Source organism: Leptodactylus fuscus, chromosome 7 (genome assembly GCF_031893055.1).
Source record: "Leptodactylus fuscus isolate aLepFus1 chromosome 7, aLepFus1.hap2, whole genome shotgun sequence".
In the NCBI taxonomy this organism is placed as follows: Eukaryota; Metazoa; Chordata; class Amphibia; order Anura; family Leptodactylidae; genus Leptodactylus; species Leptodactylus fuscus.
Window position 1 is genome coordinate 91,142,358 of NC_134271.1, and position 16,832 is coordinate 91,159,189.

Sequence of the window (16,832 nt, forward strand, 5' to 3'; positions counted from 1 at the left end):
CGCGCGTGTATTTTTGCAAAATACACGTGTAAAAATAAGACTCCCATTGACTTCAATGACATTTTACAGGCGTATTTTTACACGTGTAAAAAATATCATTGAAGTCAATGAGATAGCAAAATTTACAAGTGTAATTTTACTCTACAAAATAAGCTAGCGTTTACTCAGTGTGAACTTACCCTAAGAGTGCTGCTGGCCAGCTGACTAATGAGTAAACACTTGCCAGTTGGATGATTGTACCTTTTATGCAGCATAAAACATGGAAATTATTGGCAGTGCATCGGCTATGTAATCTGGCCAGTGTTGCTGATAATCCGTGCAACCAAATGTGGGAGAAGTGGTTGCAGCAAAGATCATTCCTCCCCAGTTTGCATTGGCCTGCGTTGATTGGCATTCATTTGTCTAATTACACAGGCCAATGCAAATTAAAACGATTAATGCTTTTCTCATTTTTTGGCACTTCTCCTAACCCAGGTCTGGCTGTGTAATATAGCTTTAACTCCTAAATCATAACCTCAGTATTATTGCCCTGACTTATTTTACTGATGTGTCACCTCATGAACTAATTGTCTTTACATAGAATATTCTAAATGTGATCAGTTCTCAGACACTCACTCACAGTTGCCTGACGAAGGAGCCCCTGTGCTCTGAAAACTTGTCAATGTAATCTTTCGGATTAGAATAAAAGGTATCACAACTACAACACTACTGACATTTTATTTGACAATTTAGTATAGAACATTGCATGATGTTTTTTTCATGGTAACCCAGTACTACACAGGGGATGGGTATGCTGCAGATTTGCAAACTATAATTGTGGACAGATAATCTGCAGTGTGTTACAGCAGCAGCAAAGTAAGCAAGGTTTAAGTAAAAATCTCATTGCTTAAGGGGCTCGATCACTGGATTTTCACTATTTTAGATAAACATATGCCTGAATAGCCTTTAAAAAGGCAATTCAAGTCCTGCTAATCGTTTGTTAAAAGATCCCTCTGTTTTAAAGGGGCTCTATCAGCAAAATCATGCTGATATAGCCTTTAAAAAGGCTATTCAGGCACCGCTAAAATTATATTAAACTACCCCCCCCCTTTTAAAATAAAACCCTAAAACAGAATATGATCAGCTTACCCATCGTGCACGGTGGGCAGGCATTCAGGGTCCGCCGTCTTCTTCAGCCACGCCTCCTCTTCCAGCGATGTCCGCGGATCCCGTCTAACTAGCTAACTGACATTGTTAAAAAATGGCGTGGGTGCATGCGCAGTAGCATGCTGCTTCTACTACTGCTACATTTTTTTTACCAATGTCAGTTCGCGAGTTAGACGGGACCCGCGGACATTGCTGGAAGAGGAGGCGTGGCTGAAGAAGACGGCGGACCCTGAATGCCCGCCCCCCGTGCACAATGGGTAAGTTGATCATATTCTGTTTTAGGGTTTTATTTTAACATGGGGGGGTAGTTTAATATAATTTTAGCGGTGCCTGAATAGCCTTTTTAAAGCCTATTTTTAATGAATTACCTTTTAAACTTATATGTAAATGAGCCATCCGTGCACTGTGGGCGTTCCCGTGCACCCCTCACGTCATACTCTGTTCACCGCCTCTGTCTCTTCCCTGCTAGAGGTACAGGACCTGTGATGATGTCACTACTGCTCTGTGATTGGTTTGTCCCTGTGATGACGTCACTATAAGGTCCTTCTAAGTAGTGATTATGCAGAGCAGGGGCTACAGCTCCCTGTGTCTATCATAGATCTCCATGTGTACAGTAGATCTATGCTATGATAGAAAAAGGGAGCTGCAACTCCTGCTCTGCATAATCACCACTTAGAAGAGCATCATCACACAGGTCCTGTGCCACTAGGAGGGAAGAGACAGTTGTGAAGCTGTGAATCGAAAGCAGGAGGAGGAACTTGCAGAGAAGAACCAAGAGAGGGGGGGGTGTGAACAGAGTATGAAGTGAGGGAACGCCCACAGTGCACGGACGGCTCATTTACATATACATAAATGAGGGGGGGGGGGTCTTTTAACAAACTATTAGCAGGACCTGAAAAGCCTTTTTAAAGGCTACTCAGGCATAGGTTTATCTAAAATAGTGAAAATCCAGTGAAAGAGCCCCTTTAAGGAAAAAAAAATCTGTAGCGGAGACTGACCTTGCAATACATACAGGGAGCAAATCCACATAATGTATGTAAGGATATATTCTAGAGTGACTTGGTGTGTACACAGAAATAATACAGCACCTTTTGTAATGCAATGTGGCAGAAGAGATAATGCATGACAGGAACGTAAAAACTAAACATGACTGACAGCAAGGTTTATAAAAGTATTGAATAAGTGTGTAGTAAAGGGAAGAAGTTGCTTCTAGAAACGGCTCATGTAAGCCCAATTAAGACAGATAGAACTGGGTTGCAATATTTGGTGATTATTGAAAAGATTAAGCATTTTATAGTCTACACAAGTAGTGTAGACAATATACCGTATATACTAGAGTATAAGCCGAATTTTTAAGCACAGTTTTTGTGCTGAAAAAGCCCCCCTCGGCTTATACTCGAGTCAAGCAAAAGAAGAATTTATGTATAGTAATGTATAGAATCTCCCATAAAATAGTGGGGAAAAAAAGCTTTAAAAAATATAACAAAAAAATAAAATAAATGTTCTAAATCCCTCCTTTCCCTAGAATACATACAGTATAAAAGTAGAAAATTACTGTGAAACACATATACATTAGATATCCCTGTGTCTGAAAGTGCCCAGTCTACTGACTATAGGGGATCTGCAGTGCTCCTGTTCTGTCGGGAAGAGGTTAATAGGAGCACTGCAGATACCCTATATTCAGCCAGGCCTAAATTCCAAGTGGGGGAAAAAAAAAAAAAAAAAAAAAAAGTCCTCAAGCTCAGGGAAGGGGCAGACAGACAACCAAAACACCCCCTCCCCTTTCCCATTTTAATTTTTGAAATTTTCCAGTAGCTGCTAAATTTCCCCCCTCAGCTTATACTCGAGTCAATAAGCTTTCCCAGTTTTTTTCTGGTAAAATTAGGGGGGGGGGGGGGGGGGGGGCGGTCGGCTTATACTCGAGTATATAAGGTAGTTATAGTCTAGTAAAGTGCTATTTTCATTCCACTCTTATTCCTTAGCCTAGGCCTCAATATGACATGAGCCAATTGCAGTTCAACTAACAATACCAACCTGTACATGAAGACCACCTGTGTGTGTGGAGACCCCAGAAGTTTGTCTGGAATCGGCAAAGGATGCAGCCAAGCTTTAATAGTCGACAATGGTGAGCAAAACTATGACTAGGACAGCGGCCATTGATTAATTAAGCCTGTCCAACCACATCAATAAAAGGTCTGGACAAATTACTACTGCGTTTAGATGTCTGCTAAAGAATAAGGTTTGTACGGACATTGAAATAAGGCGAGATGCATCTTAGGCCCAGTTAACTTATCACTGAGGGACAATTGCTGCTGGCAATTAAAAAATAACTTTTATTAGATTTCTTTTTAAAAATATAGACCTAAACGTGCATAGATGAGTCCAAATTCTAGTCTATGTGTAATGGAGAAGTATACAAATCTGTATGAGGGATATCTATATCCTATAGTCCCTAATTAATCCCCATTTACATCCAAGACAAGGATAAATGTGTCAATGTAGATACATTATAATGTAGAGATGGATAAACAATATACACCCTCCTAAATGGCTGTATAACAATAGGATACAGTGTGCACCTCAATAGATCACGTCTCTAGTAAGATAGTTAGTATGAGACCTGTAGTGCACACGGCAGCAACAGCAGGTGTTTGATTATATCCACCTCACACACACATTAATAAAAATAATAATAATAATAATAATAATAATACATTTTATTTATATAGCGCCAACATAATACGCAGCGCTGTACAATTTGTAGGGTTCAAATACAGACAAAGATACATTACAAAGAAAGTCATTTCACACAATGGGATTGAGGGCCCTGCTCGCAAGAGCTTACAATCTATATACAAAGCTGCGGATAGATCCTGATTGGAGGAAAAACAGCAGCTGAAAATGAACTTTGCTGCATTCTCATCAGTCCACTAAGCTATAGAGTCTGGGGGTAACCATAAAAAGATGTATTATTGTAATGGTTAAACTCCCCCAGACCAATATTTAGTGTAGGGGTTTCTGACTTCTATATGGCTGGTAATTAGAAGTCTAGTATAGAATCACAAAAATTTGCTGATATTCTCGAGGATGCCAGGTAGATATAGCAAGTAAGTATGGCAACTGTCCTCGTATAAGTATGACAAGTATTCTCTACGCATTACGCGGTACCTGTAGTAGCCCGCTCATCAGGAGGAAAAGCTGTCTAGGCTAGAATGGATAAACTAAAGCAGATACAAGATTTTGCGGTCAGTACCGCAGTTCCCCTGCCCCTGATGGTGGAGCAGAGTCCTTTGGATGTAGGCCCAGTTAACATTAAATTTTGTGAACGTTTCTAGCGCATCTCAGAATAATAATAGGCCACTCACGTACCTATTCTTTCACATGCTGGGTCCATCAGTATTGGAATACCCTATAGAAAAGTGTACCCTGATCTGTTGCATGTCCCAACAATTTCCTATTACTGAAAATTATTTTACAAAAAGAGTAATGTCAACTTAACACTGCCATAGGGGGTCTGTACATATTTAATAGCTGTCCTCAGACGCTCCCATACATGCACTCTTAAGTCACTGGCATGCGTTTTTAATGGGAATAGAATATTAAACTCCTGCCAGGCAAAATCAGTGGCAGATTATCTCTTGGGAGAACAAAAGTGAGGGCAAAATAAAATTCAACATGCTCCATTCTTTCCTCCCTCAACATTAATAGGTGGAGAGTCAGAAGTGGACTCCCTTACACATAAGAAAGGCAGCTGTTCCCACCAAAGATTGTGGGTGCAGCCAACTCTTCCTATGTGTGTATGGGAGGCTTAAGACTGGCTGGTATTGTCTGCCAGTGACATAATACAGGCTATAGCAAATGGTGTCTGAATTCTGCTGACATTTTCAGTGCTTTTAAAGGAAGTCATTTCAATAATTGTATATTACAGAACGGCTGATAATGCAAAAGTCTAGACTACAAGTCTTGCAGGTCCCCTCTGTTTAACGTGTTAAGAAGAATGCCAGGTTGAAGGATTCCCTGGGATATAAAGAAACTTTAAAATGACCAGGACAAAGACAGAATGAGCAGCACAAACAAGAAAGTAAAAGTGTATTGCCCAATTTTAAGCAATTAAATAAATGTACCTTTTAGAGCTGGTAGCTTCTGCAGTTCACGGTTATTGCTCACATTGAATCTTGAGGAGCTTTGTCGTTTTTCCTTCTTCACAACAGCTTGAGGAGTGGGTACCTTGATTTTCGATACCTGAGCTGGTGGGGGGGTATTATTCGCCTTCTTGTTGGATACCTTTTATAAAGATATAAATACTATTTACTAATCTTGTAAACTAATCACAGAAACAACCATTGGAATAGATTTGATCCCAACAAGAAGTTTAGCCCAACCATGATATGATGCCAATAGGGATCAGATGTTCTGACTGGCAGACAGGTAAAGAAGTATTTGCACAATTTTCAGAATTTGGCCTACACCACTTCAATGTATTTCGAACCAAAATCATCAAGATCTGATTGACATGTACACTTTCAGATTTAATTCAAGTCCATTTTTCACATTGACAATAAGGGACTATCTTCAAAAAGTGCAAAAGTAATTAGAGCTTTAAAGGCGTTTTCCAGGCAAATGGTATTGATGACCTACCCTCAGGATAGGTTATCAATATTAGATTGATGGAGGTCCTGGGAGTCTACCAATATGTTCTCAGCTCAGCTTCTACACAAATGAACGAGAGCAGAGCACAGTCACTGCACAGGGAACAGCGTTATCTGCTTCCAGCTCTCCTCTCCATATTGCAGCTGCGAAGTGCAGCTAGGTGGTGAGAGTCCTGGGTGTGGGGCCCCAACCAATCTGTTATTTATGACAAGTCCTTAGAATAGTTCATCAGTATTTGTAATATATCATAAAATACAGAAAGATTCAGAAATAAATTCCAAGTGTTGAATTTGCCTTAGGAAGCTTAAACCATTGCCCAAAAGGAGGAGTTACTGCAAGTGAAGCAGAGCGGGTTCACTCTACTGTTATTTAATGTCCGTTGTTCTCATTGGTCACAGGATGAGAGCAACAGACATTAAGAGACAGACGCAGATACCCACATGTAAGAAATGTGACAGAAGCTTTATTCTGTCATGTTTTTTTTTTTTACTATTCTAACAGAAGAAAAAGTTCTGATACCTTTTACATTACAGTCAATGGGAACAAGAACAGACAGATATTTCATAGAAATAGCAGATTTTTTCGGACTGGCCCAAACAATGTGGTTCATTTCTTAAAAGAAAAATAAATGACTAAATAAAAAGCAGAGAAGCACGGGTGAACTCATCACAAAAAAAACCTGAAAGAGCATGGAAGATAACTAAATTGGATGATCTCAAAATTCTTTCCTTGTTAAACAAAGTCCCATTCACAAAATTTCGCTAAGTCAAGGACACTCTCAGGGAGGGAGGAGACCATATCATCATCTACAAGATGCCTTCAAGAATACAGGGGGGACCCTCTCAAATTTCAAACTATAGATCAGACTTTGCTACAAAATCTGCTCTGTTCTGGAACAAGATCCTATAGACAAAAAAAAAATTATTAATGCTTATCAAAATGATTAAAAGCGAATATGAAAATGGAAAGGACAGGCTCATGATCATATGTTGTACACGGTGTGGGCAATGTTATGGCATGGACTAACGTCATGCCAACAGAACTGGGTGACTGTTTACAGATGATGTATCTATGGAATAGAAGTAGCAGGATGTATTGTATTGTATATGTATTGTATAGTACATTCTATTCAGATTCAGTTACATGTCACTTAGCTTTGTGTCATAGTATGTCATAATACTAATGGATAAGAACCTAAAAACACTAAAAAGCATGCTTTTCTCTAACTGAAGGTATAAAGACCCCGAAACAAGCAGCAACTGAAGATGACTGCAGTGTAGGGAGGAGCAGCGTTTGGTGACATCTATGTATTCCAGATGATAGGCAGCCACTGACTGAAAAGTAAAAGTAACATTCTATTTCTAATAAATTAGTTTATTCTGTTACTTTTGAGAAAGTTTCAATGTTTGGAATTTCTAAATGGGTAAGCCCCTTGAATTAAAGGAAGTCTATCTGCTCCAAAATAGTGCCACATATTGGCCTTTAATAGGAGTAGAAAGACACTTTTAATGTCTTATCACTTTGTGGCCACAGAGAGAATCATCATTTTATGGATATGCAAATCAGCTTGCAAGTGCATCAGAGGCGGGAACTGATTTGCCTACTGACAGACAGGGATTGAAAGTATCAATCACAGTTAAAGGGGAGACATTAGGCACCGATTCCAGAGTAAAGCAGATGCATTTGCAGCTATCTGTAGGCAAATGTGGAGAGTCAGACAAGTCAGACACTGCCCCCAATGTACTTGTAGGTGGATTTGCATATCCACACGATGACGATCATCTTTGTAATGCTTCATTGGTTTATGGCCACAAATGTATGTTTCTGTTCCAATTAAAGGCCCTATATGGTACAATTATTGGTTTGGAAATCATTTTTTACCCAACAACCTCCCTTTCAAGCTGAAAGTCTACACTTCAATCACATCTCTGTGGCTTTGTTTCGCATCCATTGTGGTGAGGTACTCGATAATATTCAGTCTACAGTCCAACTCTTGACTGAAACGTAGGAGTTTTGGCAATATGTCAGTGCATTAAGGGCTCGGACATTCCCATGGTGCACCATTTGGCTCAATTTCATATATAAAAATTTCATTTCTTCAAAAGGACATCCCACTGAAGCACAGGAAGGGTATGTGTGCAACACAATAAATGCTAACAGTTGCATATGGTAAATCTAGTAGTGGACTTCCTTTAATCTGGTATCTGATAACCATCTAGTGCTTACTGCTAGTAACGTGTGCTTAATATAACTTTCTATATTATGATCATTTACAATATCTGAGATTCTGGCACATACTAAGTAAATGAGATGCCAGATCACAGATAAACCCTTTCAACCAGTGACCTGCTCACAAACTCCTGTCTGCCCTCGGCACAATAAGCATCCTTGGAATACATGGACAGCTTTAGTCTGGGAGCTGTTTATATAGAACATCTCTCCTGGTTCATAATGGGATAGGGGAACCTGTTCCTATAATGTTCTTATGCCCAAACAGAGAAGGCAGACAGAAGCCATCTTCAATAGACAACCACTTTAAGGTTTTTTTTCCCCCCTGTCTTTTATATCACCTCCTGCCACCAGGCTGTCATTTACATTCAGAATCATACTTAGCAGCACATCAAAGAAAGCAATTACAGCTGAACGTGTGCCACTGAGAAAAACAGTAAGATCATTGTGATATGCAACACGCAGGAAGTCAGGTGTGCAAAGAAGAAGGCGACAAGATCTGGAGCTACTGTGTGAAGACACAACACACCCGCTACAGAGAAATCAAACTCCTTTGGCACTTTTCAGAGATTTCTGTTGCTGAAGAAAAAAAGATAAAAATACAATTCTGTAATTAAAATGCCATTCAAATAAATGACCGTATGCTTAGGTGCTTTGCATCCTGGGTAGTTCCATGTTTAAACAGAAAGCCCCCTGCATTATAAAAGTGAAGTTGTGGGAAATGTCTGTCACTGAAGAGAAGTATAGTATTAAGATACACCACTTCAGTCTTGATAATACCTGCAGGATGTGTGGACCATCTGATAAATCAGGCACGCCTACAACGGGTCACTCGGCTAGGCTAAAACACATGCCACCTATTACTTGGCGATCATGGATTTGAGCCGTCAGAAAACCAGCATAACTGATAAATCTGAAGGGGCCGATAGCACAGTCCACGACACACCTCCTTTTAGGAAAGTGAAGAGGGTGCTATAAAAAAAAAACATCAACTGCAACAATTTTTGTCAGAAGTGGCATTTATATACTTGCATACCTCAAGTTTGCAGTTTTTTTTGTGGTATAAGGGTGCAAGAAATCTGCCCTAATGTATTTACAACAGACTTAACTTTATACATAGATTAATTATATGCATAAGCTACAGGATGGTGATGAAATGGTGACATATGCTTCCAAGTATTCTTGCTGTCAATATGCAAATTTCCGCTGTGCATCTATCACTAAATGAAAAGCATATGCTTCATACATAGAACTGTATTGGGTACAACTGAGAAAACAGAATCAACTGGACTACAAGAATGTCTTAAAGAGGACATTTCATGTCCATGGGCACATGCGGTTTTATATACAGCTAGAAAGCAGACAGTGCGCTGAATTCAGCATACTGTCAGCTTTTCCGTTATGTGTCCTGGGGCTGGAGAGATCGGTGCTGTTATAACGGCAACAATCTCTGCCCACTGTCAGAAGGGTGACCCCAACAGTCTAGATAAGCTGTGAGGGACGCCCTCCCTGCCAGTACTTGTCCATAGCTATGTAATGTCAGAGGGGACGATCCTTACTGCCCAGCGATGACGCCGAGTTGTGAAGAACGCCCCCTTCCCCTCAGTACAAGTCTATGGAGGTGAGGGCCTTTCTCACAGCCCACCTAGACTGTCAGGAACCCACTTCTGACAGTGAGCAAAGATCGGTGTCGAAACTAACGGCACCAACACCAGGGCACAGAACGGGAAAGCCGACAGTACAATGAATTCAGCGCACTGTTGGCTTTCTAGCAGTATATAAAACCGCATGTGAAGGAGGACATGAAAGGCCCTCTAAGTATACATTATCTTACCAATCATAAGCCAATTTCACACTGTTTTCCGCTGTCTGTTTTTTGTATAAACTCTCAGGGCATATGCAAATGTATCTGTAGGCCCAGATTTATCGAATACAATGCCAAAAGAATGACTTTTCAGCCTCTATCCAGCTGGTGTAGGCTGATATACCTTTTTTGCTTGCAGTCTGCTGCATTATTAGGCTGAATTCACGCTGAGTTTTTTGGCCAGCAATTCGAGGCAGAATCAGCCTCAAAAACACCTCACCATACAGTCCTATGTAATCCGCTTGTTATTTTTTTCTGCTAGCGGTATTTTCTGCTAGCAGGATAAAGCAGCAACATGTCCATTCTTCAGGCGAATTCTGCCCAAGAAAAAATCAATGCAAGTCAATGAGAGGCGGAAAATCCACCTCGCGTTTTTTTGGACGCAGTTTTTGACACGTTGTTGACAAAAAACACCTCAAAAACCACAAGGCGTTTTTGAAAACTAATTCATGGCCACATTCAAAAAACGCCACACAAATTTTACTGAGCAGATTTTTCCTGACCAAAAAAACTCCATGTGAACTCAGCCTTAAAGACAGTAATTTATTTTTTTTTTTTAAATCACATGGGGTCTGTATATTATTGATGCCACTGTAAGTCTATACAATGGGCATTAGTCAGGATATCTCCCCAATGTATGCATCTGATAGACCCTGCAAAACACAGCCTAATTCTAAAACAAGTGACTGGAGAAATGCCACATTACATACTACATGTGTTGATGATCCTCCCCTCCTAAAATTTACTTAAAAGAGATCAACAGTTGATGTTGCCAAGTTTATACCGACCTGCTGTTTACATAGTGTCTTGTGCACAATGTAATGTAGAAATATCTTGCCAAAAACAATACTTATATTGGACAAACACCCAAAATGTTGGTATATTTATGGTATCAGAAACACCATATCCGTTTAAAGGAACTCATGTTGTGGTGACATTGAGTGGGTTCCCCTGTTCAGGACTTACATTGACTAAATTGAGTAGAGGGCTGCAGAAAGCAGACAACTATTGAAATCTACTTCAAAAGTGCAACAGAAAAAAAAATCCAGGAACAGGATCCACTAACAGAATCCCTGACCTTAGCTAGTTCAAGAGGAACCTGTAATGATAGAAAACTTTTGTCCAAGTGTTACTTAGGACATTACTCAGCATTGTAGTGAAAGGAGCAAAACTTTACTCATCAGCTGAGATCATATTTTGAAGTTGCAGAAAAAGCAATGAACAGCAAAAGCCAATTCAATATGGACGCCAACTATTAATAACAAACAGACTCTAGATACAATGAGGAATTAATTGTTCATCCCCCTACAGTTTGCATTTCTTGGCAGACACTGCTGTTTACACAGGGAGCTGGGCTACTGACAAAGTGATTTTAGGTGCTGTTGTAAAGAAGCGATCACCCAACAAAACAGAGTGTGCTCTTCTCTTGGCTTGATCACTAGAACCTTCAGGGAGTGTTTCTATGTTACTGTTTTTTTGAAGCAGTTTGTGAAGCCAAAACCAAGCGCCACTTCGATTTTGGCTTGAAACACAGCATCAAAAAAACTGGAAGTATAAACCAAATCTTACATGGGCAAATTACTGGTACTTCCCAATAGCTAGCCATGCATTTGGGCCCTGTGAGAAGACTACCTACATATCTAATCTATATACAGGTAAGGCCTTATTCACATGGTTAGTGTTTGGTCAATGATTTGTAACAGTGATTGCGACCGTGTGAATAAGGCCCAGGTGTGTGTGTGTGTGTGTGTGTGTGTGTGTGTATGTATATGTATATATATATATATATATATATATATATATACACACACACACACACACACACATACACACACACGTAAACCGTAATAAAGAAAAAGATAACATCATTTATGTAGTAAAGTAAGAATACTGCATTTCAATCTTCCGTTGATGGCTGCTCCTTATTTCCTGTGCTGATCTAAACTTCATCCAATGTCAGAGCTCCCCTGCTTCACTAGAGAAATCCTCAAGCATGGCAGAGCTGCACAGGAGCCTGAAACCTCTGTGTCTCCACTCACTTCATGTTCAGGATTATCTTGTCCTTCTTTTCCACTTTTGCCACTTTTTCCAGTTTTTGGAGGTTCCTGAAATAAAATGCAAAAGAAAAGAAAAATGTCTTAATTAGTAAAATTAGAATGAGTCTTCCTCCAAGTGAGCAGCAATAGACGGTAAGATGCAGGTGCAGAGTAAGGGAGATGAAACCTGAGTCTAAAGTAGTGCAAGAGCTTTATAAGAGGAGTGACGTATCACACACATGCATGGCAATATCTCTGGAGGTTCTCAGCACTAGAGATAAGTGACATACAGTGGTAATCATGGGGGCAGGGACGTTTCTACTCTTCTATTGAAAGACACTACATTCATTTTCTCTCCAACATAAAGTAGTTGATAACAGGGAACAGTTTGCAGTCTACTGCACAGCCAGCTTAGATAAAACAGACATTTACATTTCATGTCTTTAATTTGAAAACGACAATCTGAAGCAGCAAATCACAAGTTATCGGGAGACCTCAAGTAATATTTGACAATATATGTACCCGCCCTATTTTTAGAAGGCAGCCTAAACTGTGGGGTGAAGACTGGAGTAAAATAAGGCTGCAGAAAACCATCACAACACCCCTCCTTAAGTCTTTGGGTCATTTCTGCTACTGAAAGTATTATGGAGCTGCAGATCTTACAGATGCCCAAGCTATTAAACCATGCACATCAAATCTAACTTGCTATAAGAGTAAATGACGTCAGAAACAGATCGTGGACCACTAGAGACTAGAACCTATATCACATCTAGCACCTAAACCTGGACTACATCACAAAATAAGAGGCTTACAAAATACATTCTCTTACAAAATAATTCCATGATACGTCATGCTGTGGAAGCATTCAGATGACACATCAGGCTTGCGTGGGAATGTCAGTTTCACTATTTTGTCCCTAGAGACTGCGGCTAATAATCTGTGATTAAAGATAGTCAAACCACCTTAAAAGGCAACAGGTCATGCCAGGAAACTGCAGCTCATCTTCATTCACTTGAATGAGATTTAAGCCGCAGTAATCAGGAATGGACAGAGACGTCGGCATCCATTGTAGAATTCTGTCACTGACAAGCCATTAAATGAGCAGGTCCTAAGAGGAAAAGCTTTGTGTTTTTTTTAAGCCAAAGGTAGGAGTGGACTTAGCAGAAGGATGGAGTACAAGTGTTTCCTTACCCCTTTGAAATAACTCTTGGCTTTGACTCAACAGGAAGAAAAAAACAAACAAAAAAAACAAACAAACAGCACCTTAAGACCCTATGCACACAAGCAAATACGGTCCAGAAATTTGCTTGCCAGAGGTGTTGCCAGTACAGTGTTCTGCTATCTCCAGCGGTCTTACTGAAACAAACGGAGCAGAGGCGCAAGCTACCCAAACAGCGTTGTTCGCTATATCACTATATAAAGTGTGAACTAGGTCTAATATTATTCTGCAGCAGGCCATGGGTATTATCAGACCAGAATGCATAATAATTTCCCTAATGGATTTTGAGAATGTAAAAGGCATCAATATGTAAAGTTACAATTATAGATACTGATCACTGCTTTTTATCTAGCACTCGAGTCCCCTTTGTTCTATGGACCATCCCCAGAGGTGAGATGTGCACTGATCAAATGGATCATATAGAGATAAGTCAGAACACTCTATTAATGCTCCAATGTACAAAACAAAAAAATAAATTCTATTATCCATATTTAAGTGGCACATCTTGACCAAAGTCACATGGTGCAACATGAATCACAAGGTAGGGTCTACACAACTTTCTTCTACTCCCCATGGAAATCAATGGAAATGTACAATGGTGCTGTATCAAATGAGAACTGACATCAACTATGACTTTTCAGTGTTCCTGTGCTGCCATTACCCCGATCATCAAGGTTTACAGGTGAGTGTGCTGACAATAAGAATATGGATGGCACTGCGTTCTCTGATAAACATAGATGACCAGTTCACCATTAAACAACATTTTACAGTTTACATATATAATTAATCTGCATGTGAAGTTGAGTCACTGTATGTATACATTACATTACTTACCCTGTACTCATCCCAAGTTACAACCTGTATTATCCTCCAAAGCTGAACTCACTATTCTGCTGCTGGTGGCACTGCGTACATACATTACATTATCTTCTACTGATCCTGTGTTACATCCTGTATTATACTCTAGAGCTGTACTCACTATTTTGCTGCTGATGGCACTGCGTACATACATTACTTATCTTGTACTTATCCTGTATTTCGTTGGATAATCCAGAGCTACACTCACTAGTCCGCAGTTGCAGTCACTATGTACATTTATTACTTATCCTGTACTAATCCTAGTTACAGCCTGCATTATACTCCTCCGTTACACTCACTATTCTGCTGGAGGGGTCACTTTGTACATACGTGACTTATCCCGAGTGGTTTATACTCCAGAGCTGTACTCAATCATTTATAGAATTTAGAAATTAAAGTTCACAGCAGTCCCCACTTGTTTTAACATTTGCACAGAGGAAACTACCATACATTATGGGGCCTCGGCTAAGTTGTTAGCAAGCTTGCTGGCAGACACACCCCTAACTGGTTTTAATGCCAACCTGCAGAGTAGTAATTGCAGCTCTGGAGTATAATACAGGATATAATTCAGAGTTACTACAGCATAAGTAATGTAATGTATGTACTCATTGACTCCACCTGCAGAACAGTGAATGCAGCTCTGGAATCTAATACTAGAAGCGGTCATTCAGGAGCCGTAGAAGATATGTAATGCATGCACACTGTAGTTATACTTTTTAATGCAGATTAAACATATATGCGAAGTGTTAAATTGTGTTCAGGAGTTGATATACCTTCTCATCTTGGCTTTGGCCACCAAGTGACACATGGACAGAGCCATCACCGGTAAGACCTGGCAACACCAAGTGTGAAAGTGCTATGCCATGTCCTTCCTATCGGAACCAGTGAAAGCTCTGGGTAGCCGTTATGGCTGGCCACTCCGTTGAATATGGGGTAGGGGACAATGCCTGGCTCCAGAACCCATTACTGATACATATAAGTAGTAGTGCCAAGCACAGTGGAAAAGTTTCTCTTAGTAACCAATCAGATTTCAGCTCTCATTCCACAGAGACTCTATGTAAAATGAAAACAGTGTTCTGATTGGTTACTATGTGTCTCCTCACTCTACTTCTGATGAATGCCCTCCTGACATGTAGATTTATGTATCTGCAGCTCCAGATGTTGACGGTGCTCCGCAGCCTCCAGGGAGGAGGAGGAGAACAGGCTGGGGATGCTCACAGGAAGTTTCCCCTGTATGTGGGACGTAGGGCTGGCGACCTGCAGTGTGAGATGCCTCCTCCCCGCAACTTCTGCTACTCCAGTCCCAGGCAGCGGGCTAGGCCCCGGAGCGCCCGCTAAAGTTCAATGCCTACTGCCGCACCTCCCCTCACATCCCCGGGCCGCCGCCCACTCCACATATGCCGCGGCCGGATACAGAACACTCACTTTATCCTTCTTGTTTTTATTCGGCATGGCGGCGCTCCTGGTGAGGCTGCGGCTGGTGGTGGCAGCGGCGGCGGTGGTGGTGGCTCTCGGTGACACTCACCCCTCCCCCGCCCGCCTCCTCTTCTCTGGCAGCTCAGTCTGTACCTCTCAGCTCTTCCCAGGCTGCTGCCGCAGCGCCTCACCTCCGGCCGCGCCCGCTCCCATTGGTTACATTCAAACACGTGGGTCAACGTCTATTGGACGAGGCCCCTCCCCGTTGTTTTGGACACGCCCCCACACCCTCAGTGGGTGTTATTTGGGGAGGTGGAGCGGGAGTTAGAGTGTCCTCCGTGCCGGTGGCTGGAGGGAAGTGTCTCCGGGTGAGCTCCGCGCTCTGGGCGCCTGTGTGACAGAGCTGCAGACAGGACACAGTGCAGGAGTAGTGTTGTGTACTTGTATCAGTCAGCCAAAACCTGCTGCACTCCTGTGCACAGCACAGCACGTGAATCCTGTACGCACCACTCCCATCGTCCGCACTTCCCTAATACTGTACACTATACTTAGCATTACTTCATCACTCCCTGCAACTTTCTTGTCTGCTATTATTATCACAAGCCCTTCCATCATCCTACTTTACACCAAACCCCAGGCCTGGCAAACAGGGTGATTCTACATATTGTGGAGCCATTGCAAGGGGTTCATACATTTGGCAGCGAGAAAATTCCTGCAAGGAGGACTTTTCACTCCACCGATTTCAGTATAAAATTGGCAAAAACCTGGCGGACCCCATTATAGTTTATAACTTCCGGTGTAACTGCTTTGTAAGCGGACAGGGTATCCGTCTTTGGGGTCTCCACTTGGATCTGATGGATGGAAACCTGAACACTAGTGTGAACCTAGCGTATTAGCCACTGCTGCATTGATCCAAGCATAGGGCTCGTTCACATCTGCGTTGTGGTCTCCGTAGTTCAGGTTTCCGTTTCCTGCATAAAACAGCAGGAGACGGAAACCTGCAGGAGTCTTTCTCACCCATTCATTTGAATGGGTGAGAAAACTGTCCGGCCGTGAGCGACGGTGAGCGTTTTGCTCTCTCCGCCGCGAAACCGGATTTTATAATCCGGACACAGAGTCGGACATGCAGTAATCTGTGTCCGGATTAAAAAATCCGGTTTCGCGGTGGAGAGCATAAAACGCTCACCGCTGCTCACGGCCGGACCCGGTCTGAGCTTTCCGACTTCTGGCATGCAGAAGACGGAAAGCTCAGAACGGACAGGTGAACGCTAGTGTGAACCTAGCAATAGTTGTAATTTTCTCTCTAGCCCCCACCATTCCTGAGCAATAAGTGTTGTTGTTCTTGGTGTCTGGTGTGCTAGGAGTCAGGAACATCACAGGTAGCAATGTCCAGTGTCTTGCACATGGAGACTTC

General features: G+C 41.5%; 1 protein-coding gene across 1 annotated transcript in view; it reads right to left on the reverse strand.

Annotated features, from left to right (window-relative positions):
• The window catches only part of PPP2R5C (protein phosphatase 2 regulatory subunit B'gamma), an 85,481-nt gene extending 69,870 nt beyond the window's left edge, over positions 1-15,611 (reverse strand). The window contains exons 1-3 of the mRNA XM_075282533.1: positions 15,428-15,611; positions 11,929-11,994; positions 5,271-5,430 (exon numbers count right to left, since the gene is read on the reverse strand). Of these exons, the coding sequence (XP_075138634.1) occupies positions 5,271-5,430; positions 11,929-11,994; positions 15,428-15,454 (253 nt within the window). The 5' untranslated portion in view covers positions 15,455-15,611. The remainder of the gene's footprint in view (positions 1-5,270; positions 5,431-11,928; positions 11,995-15,427) is intronic.
• Positions 15,612-16,832: the final 1,221 nt, after the last annotated feature.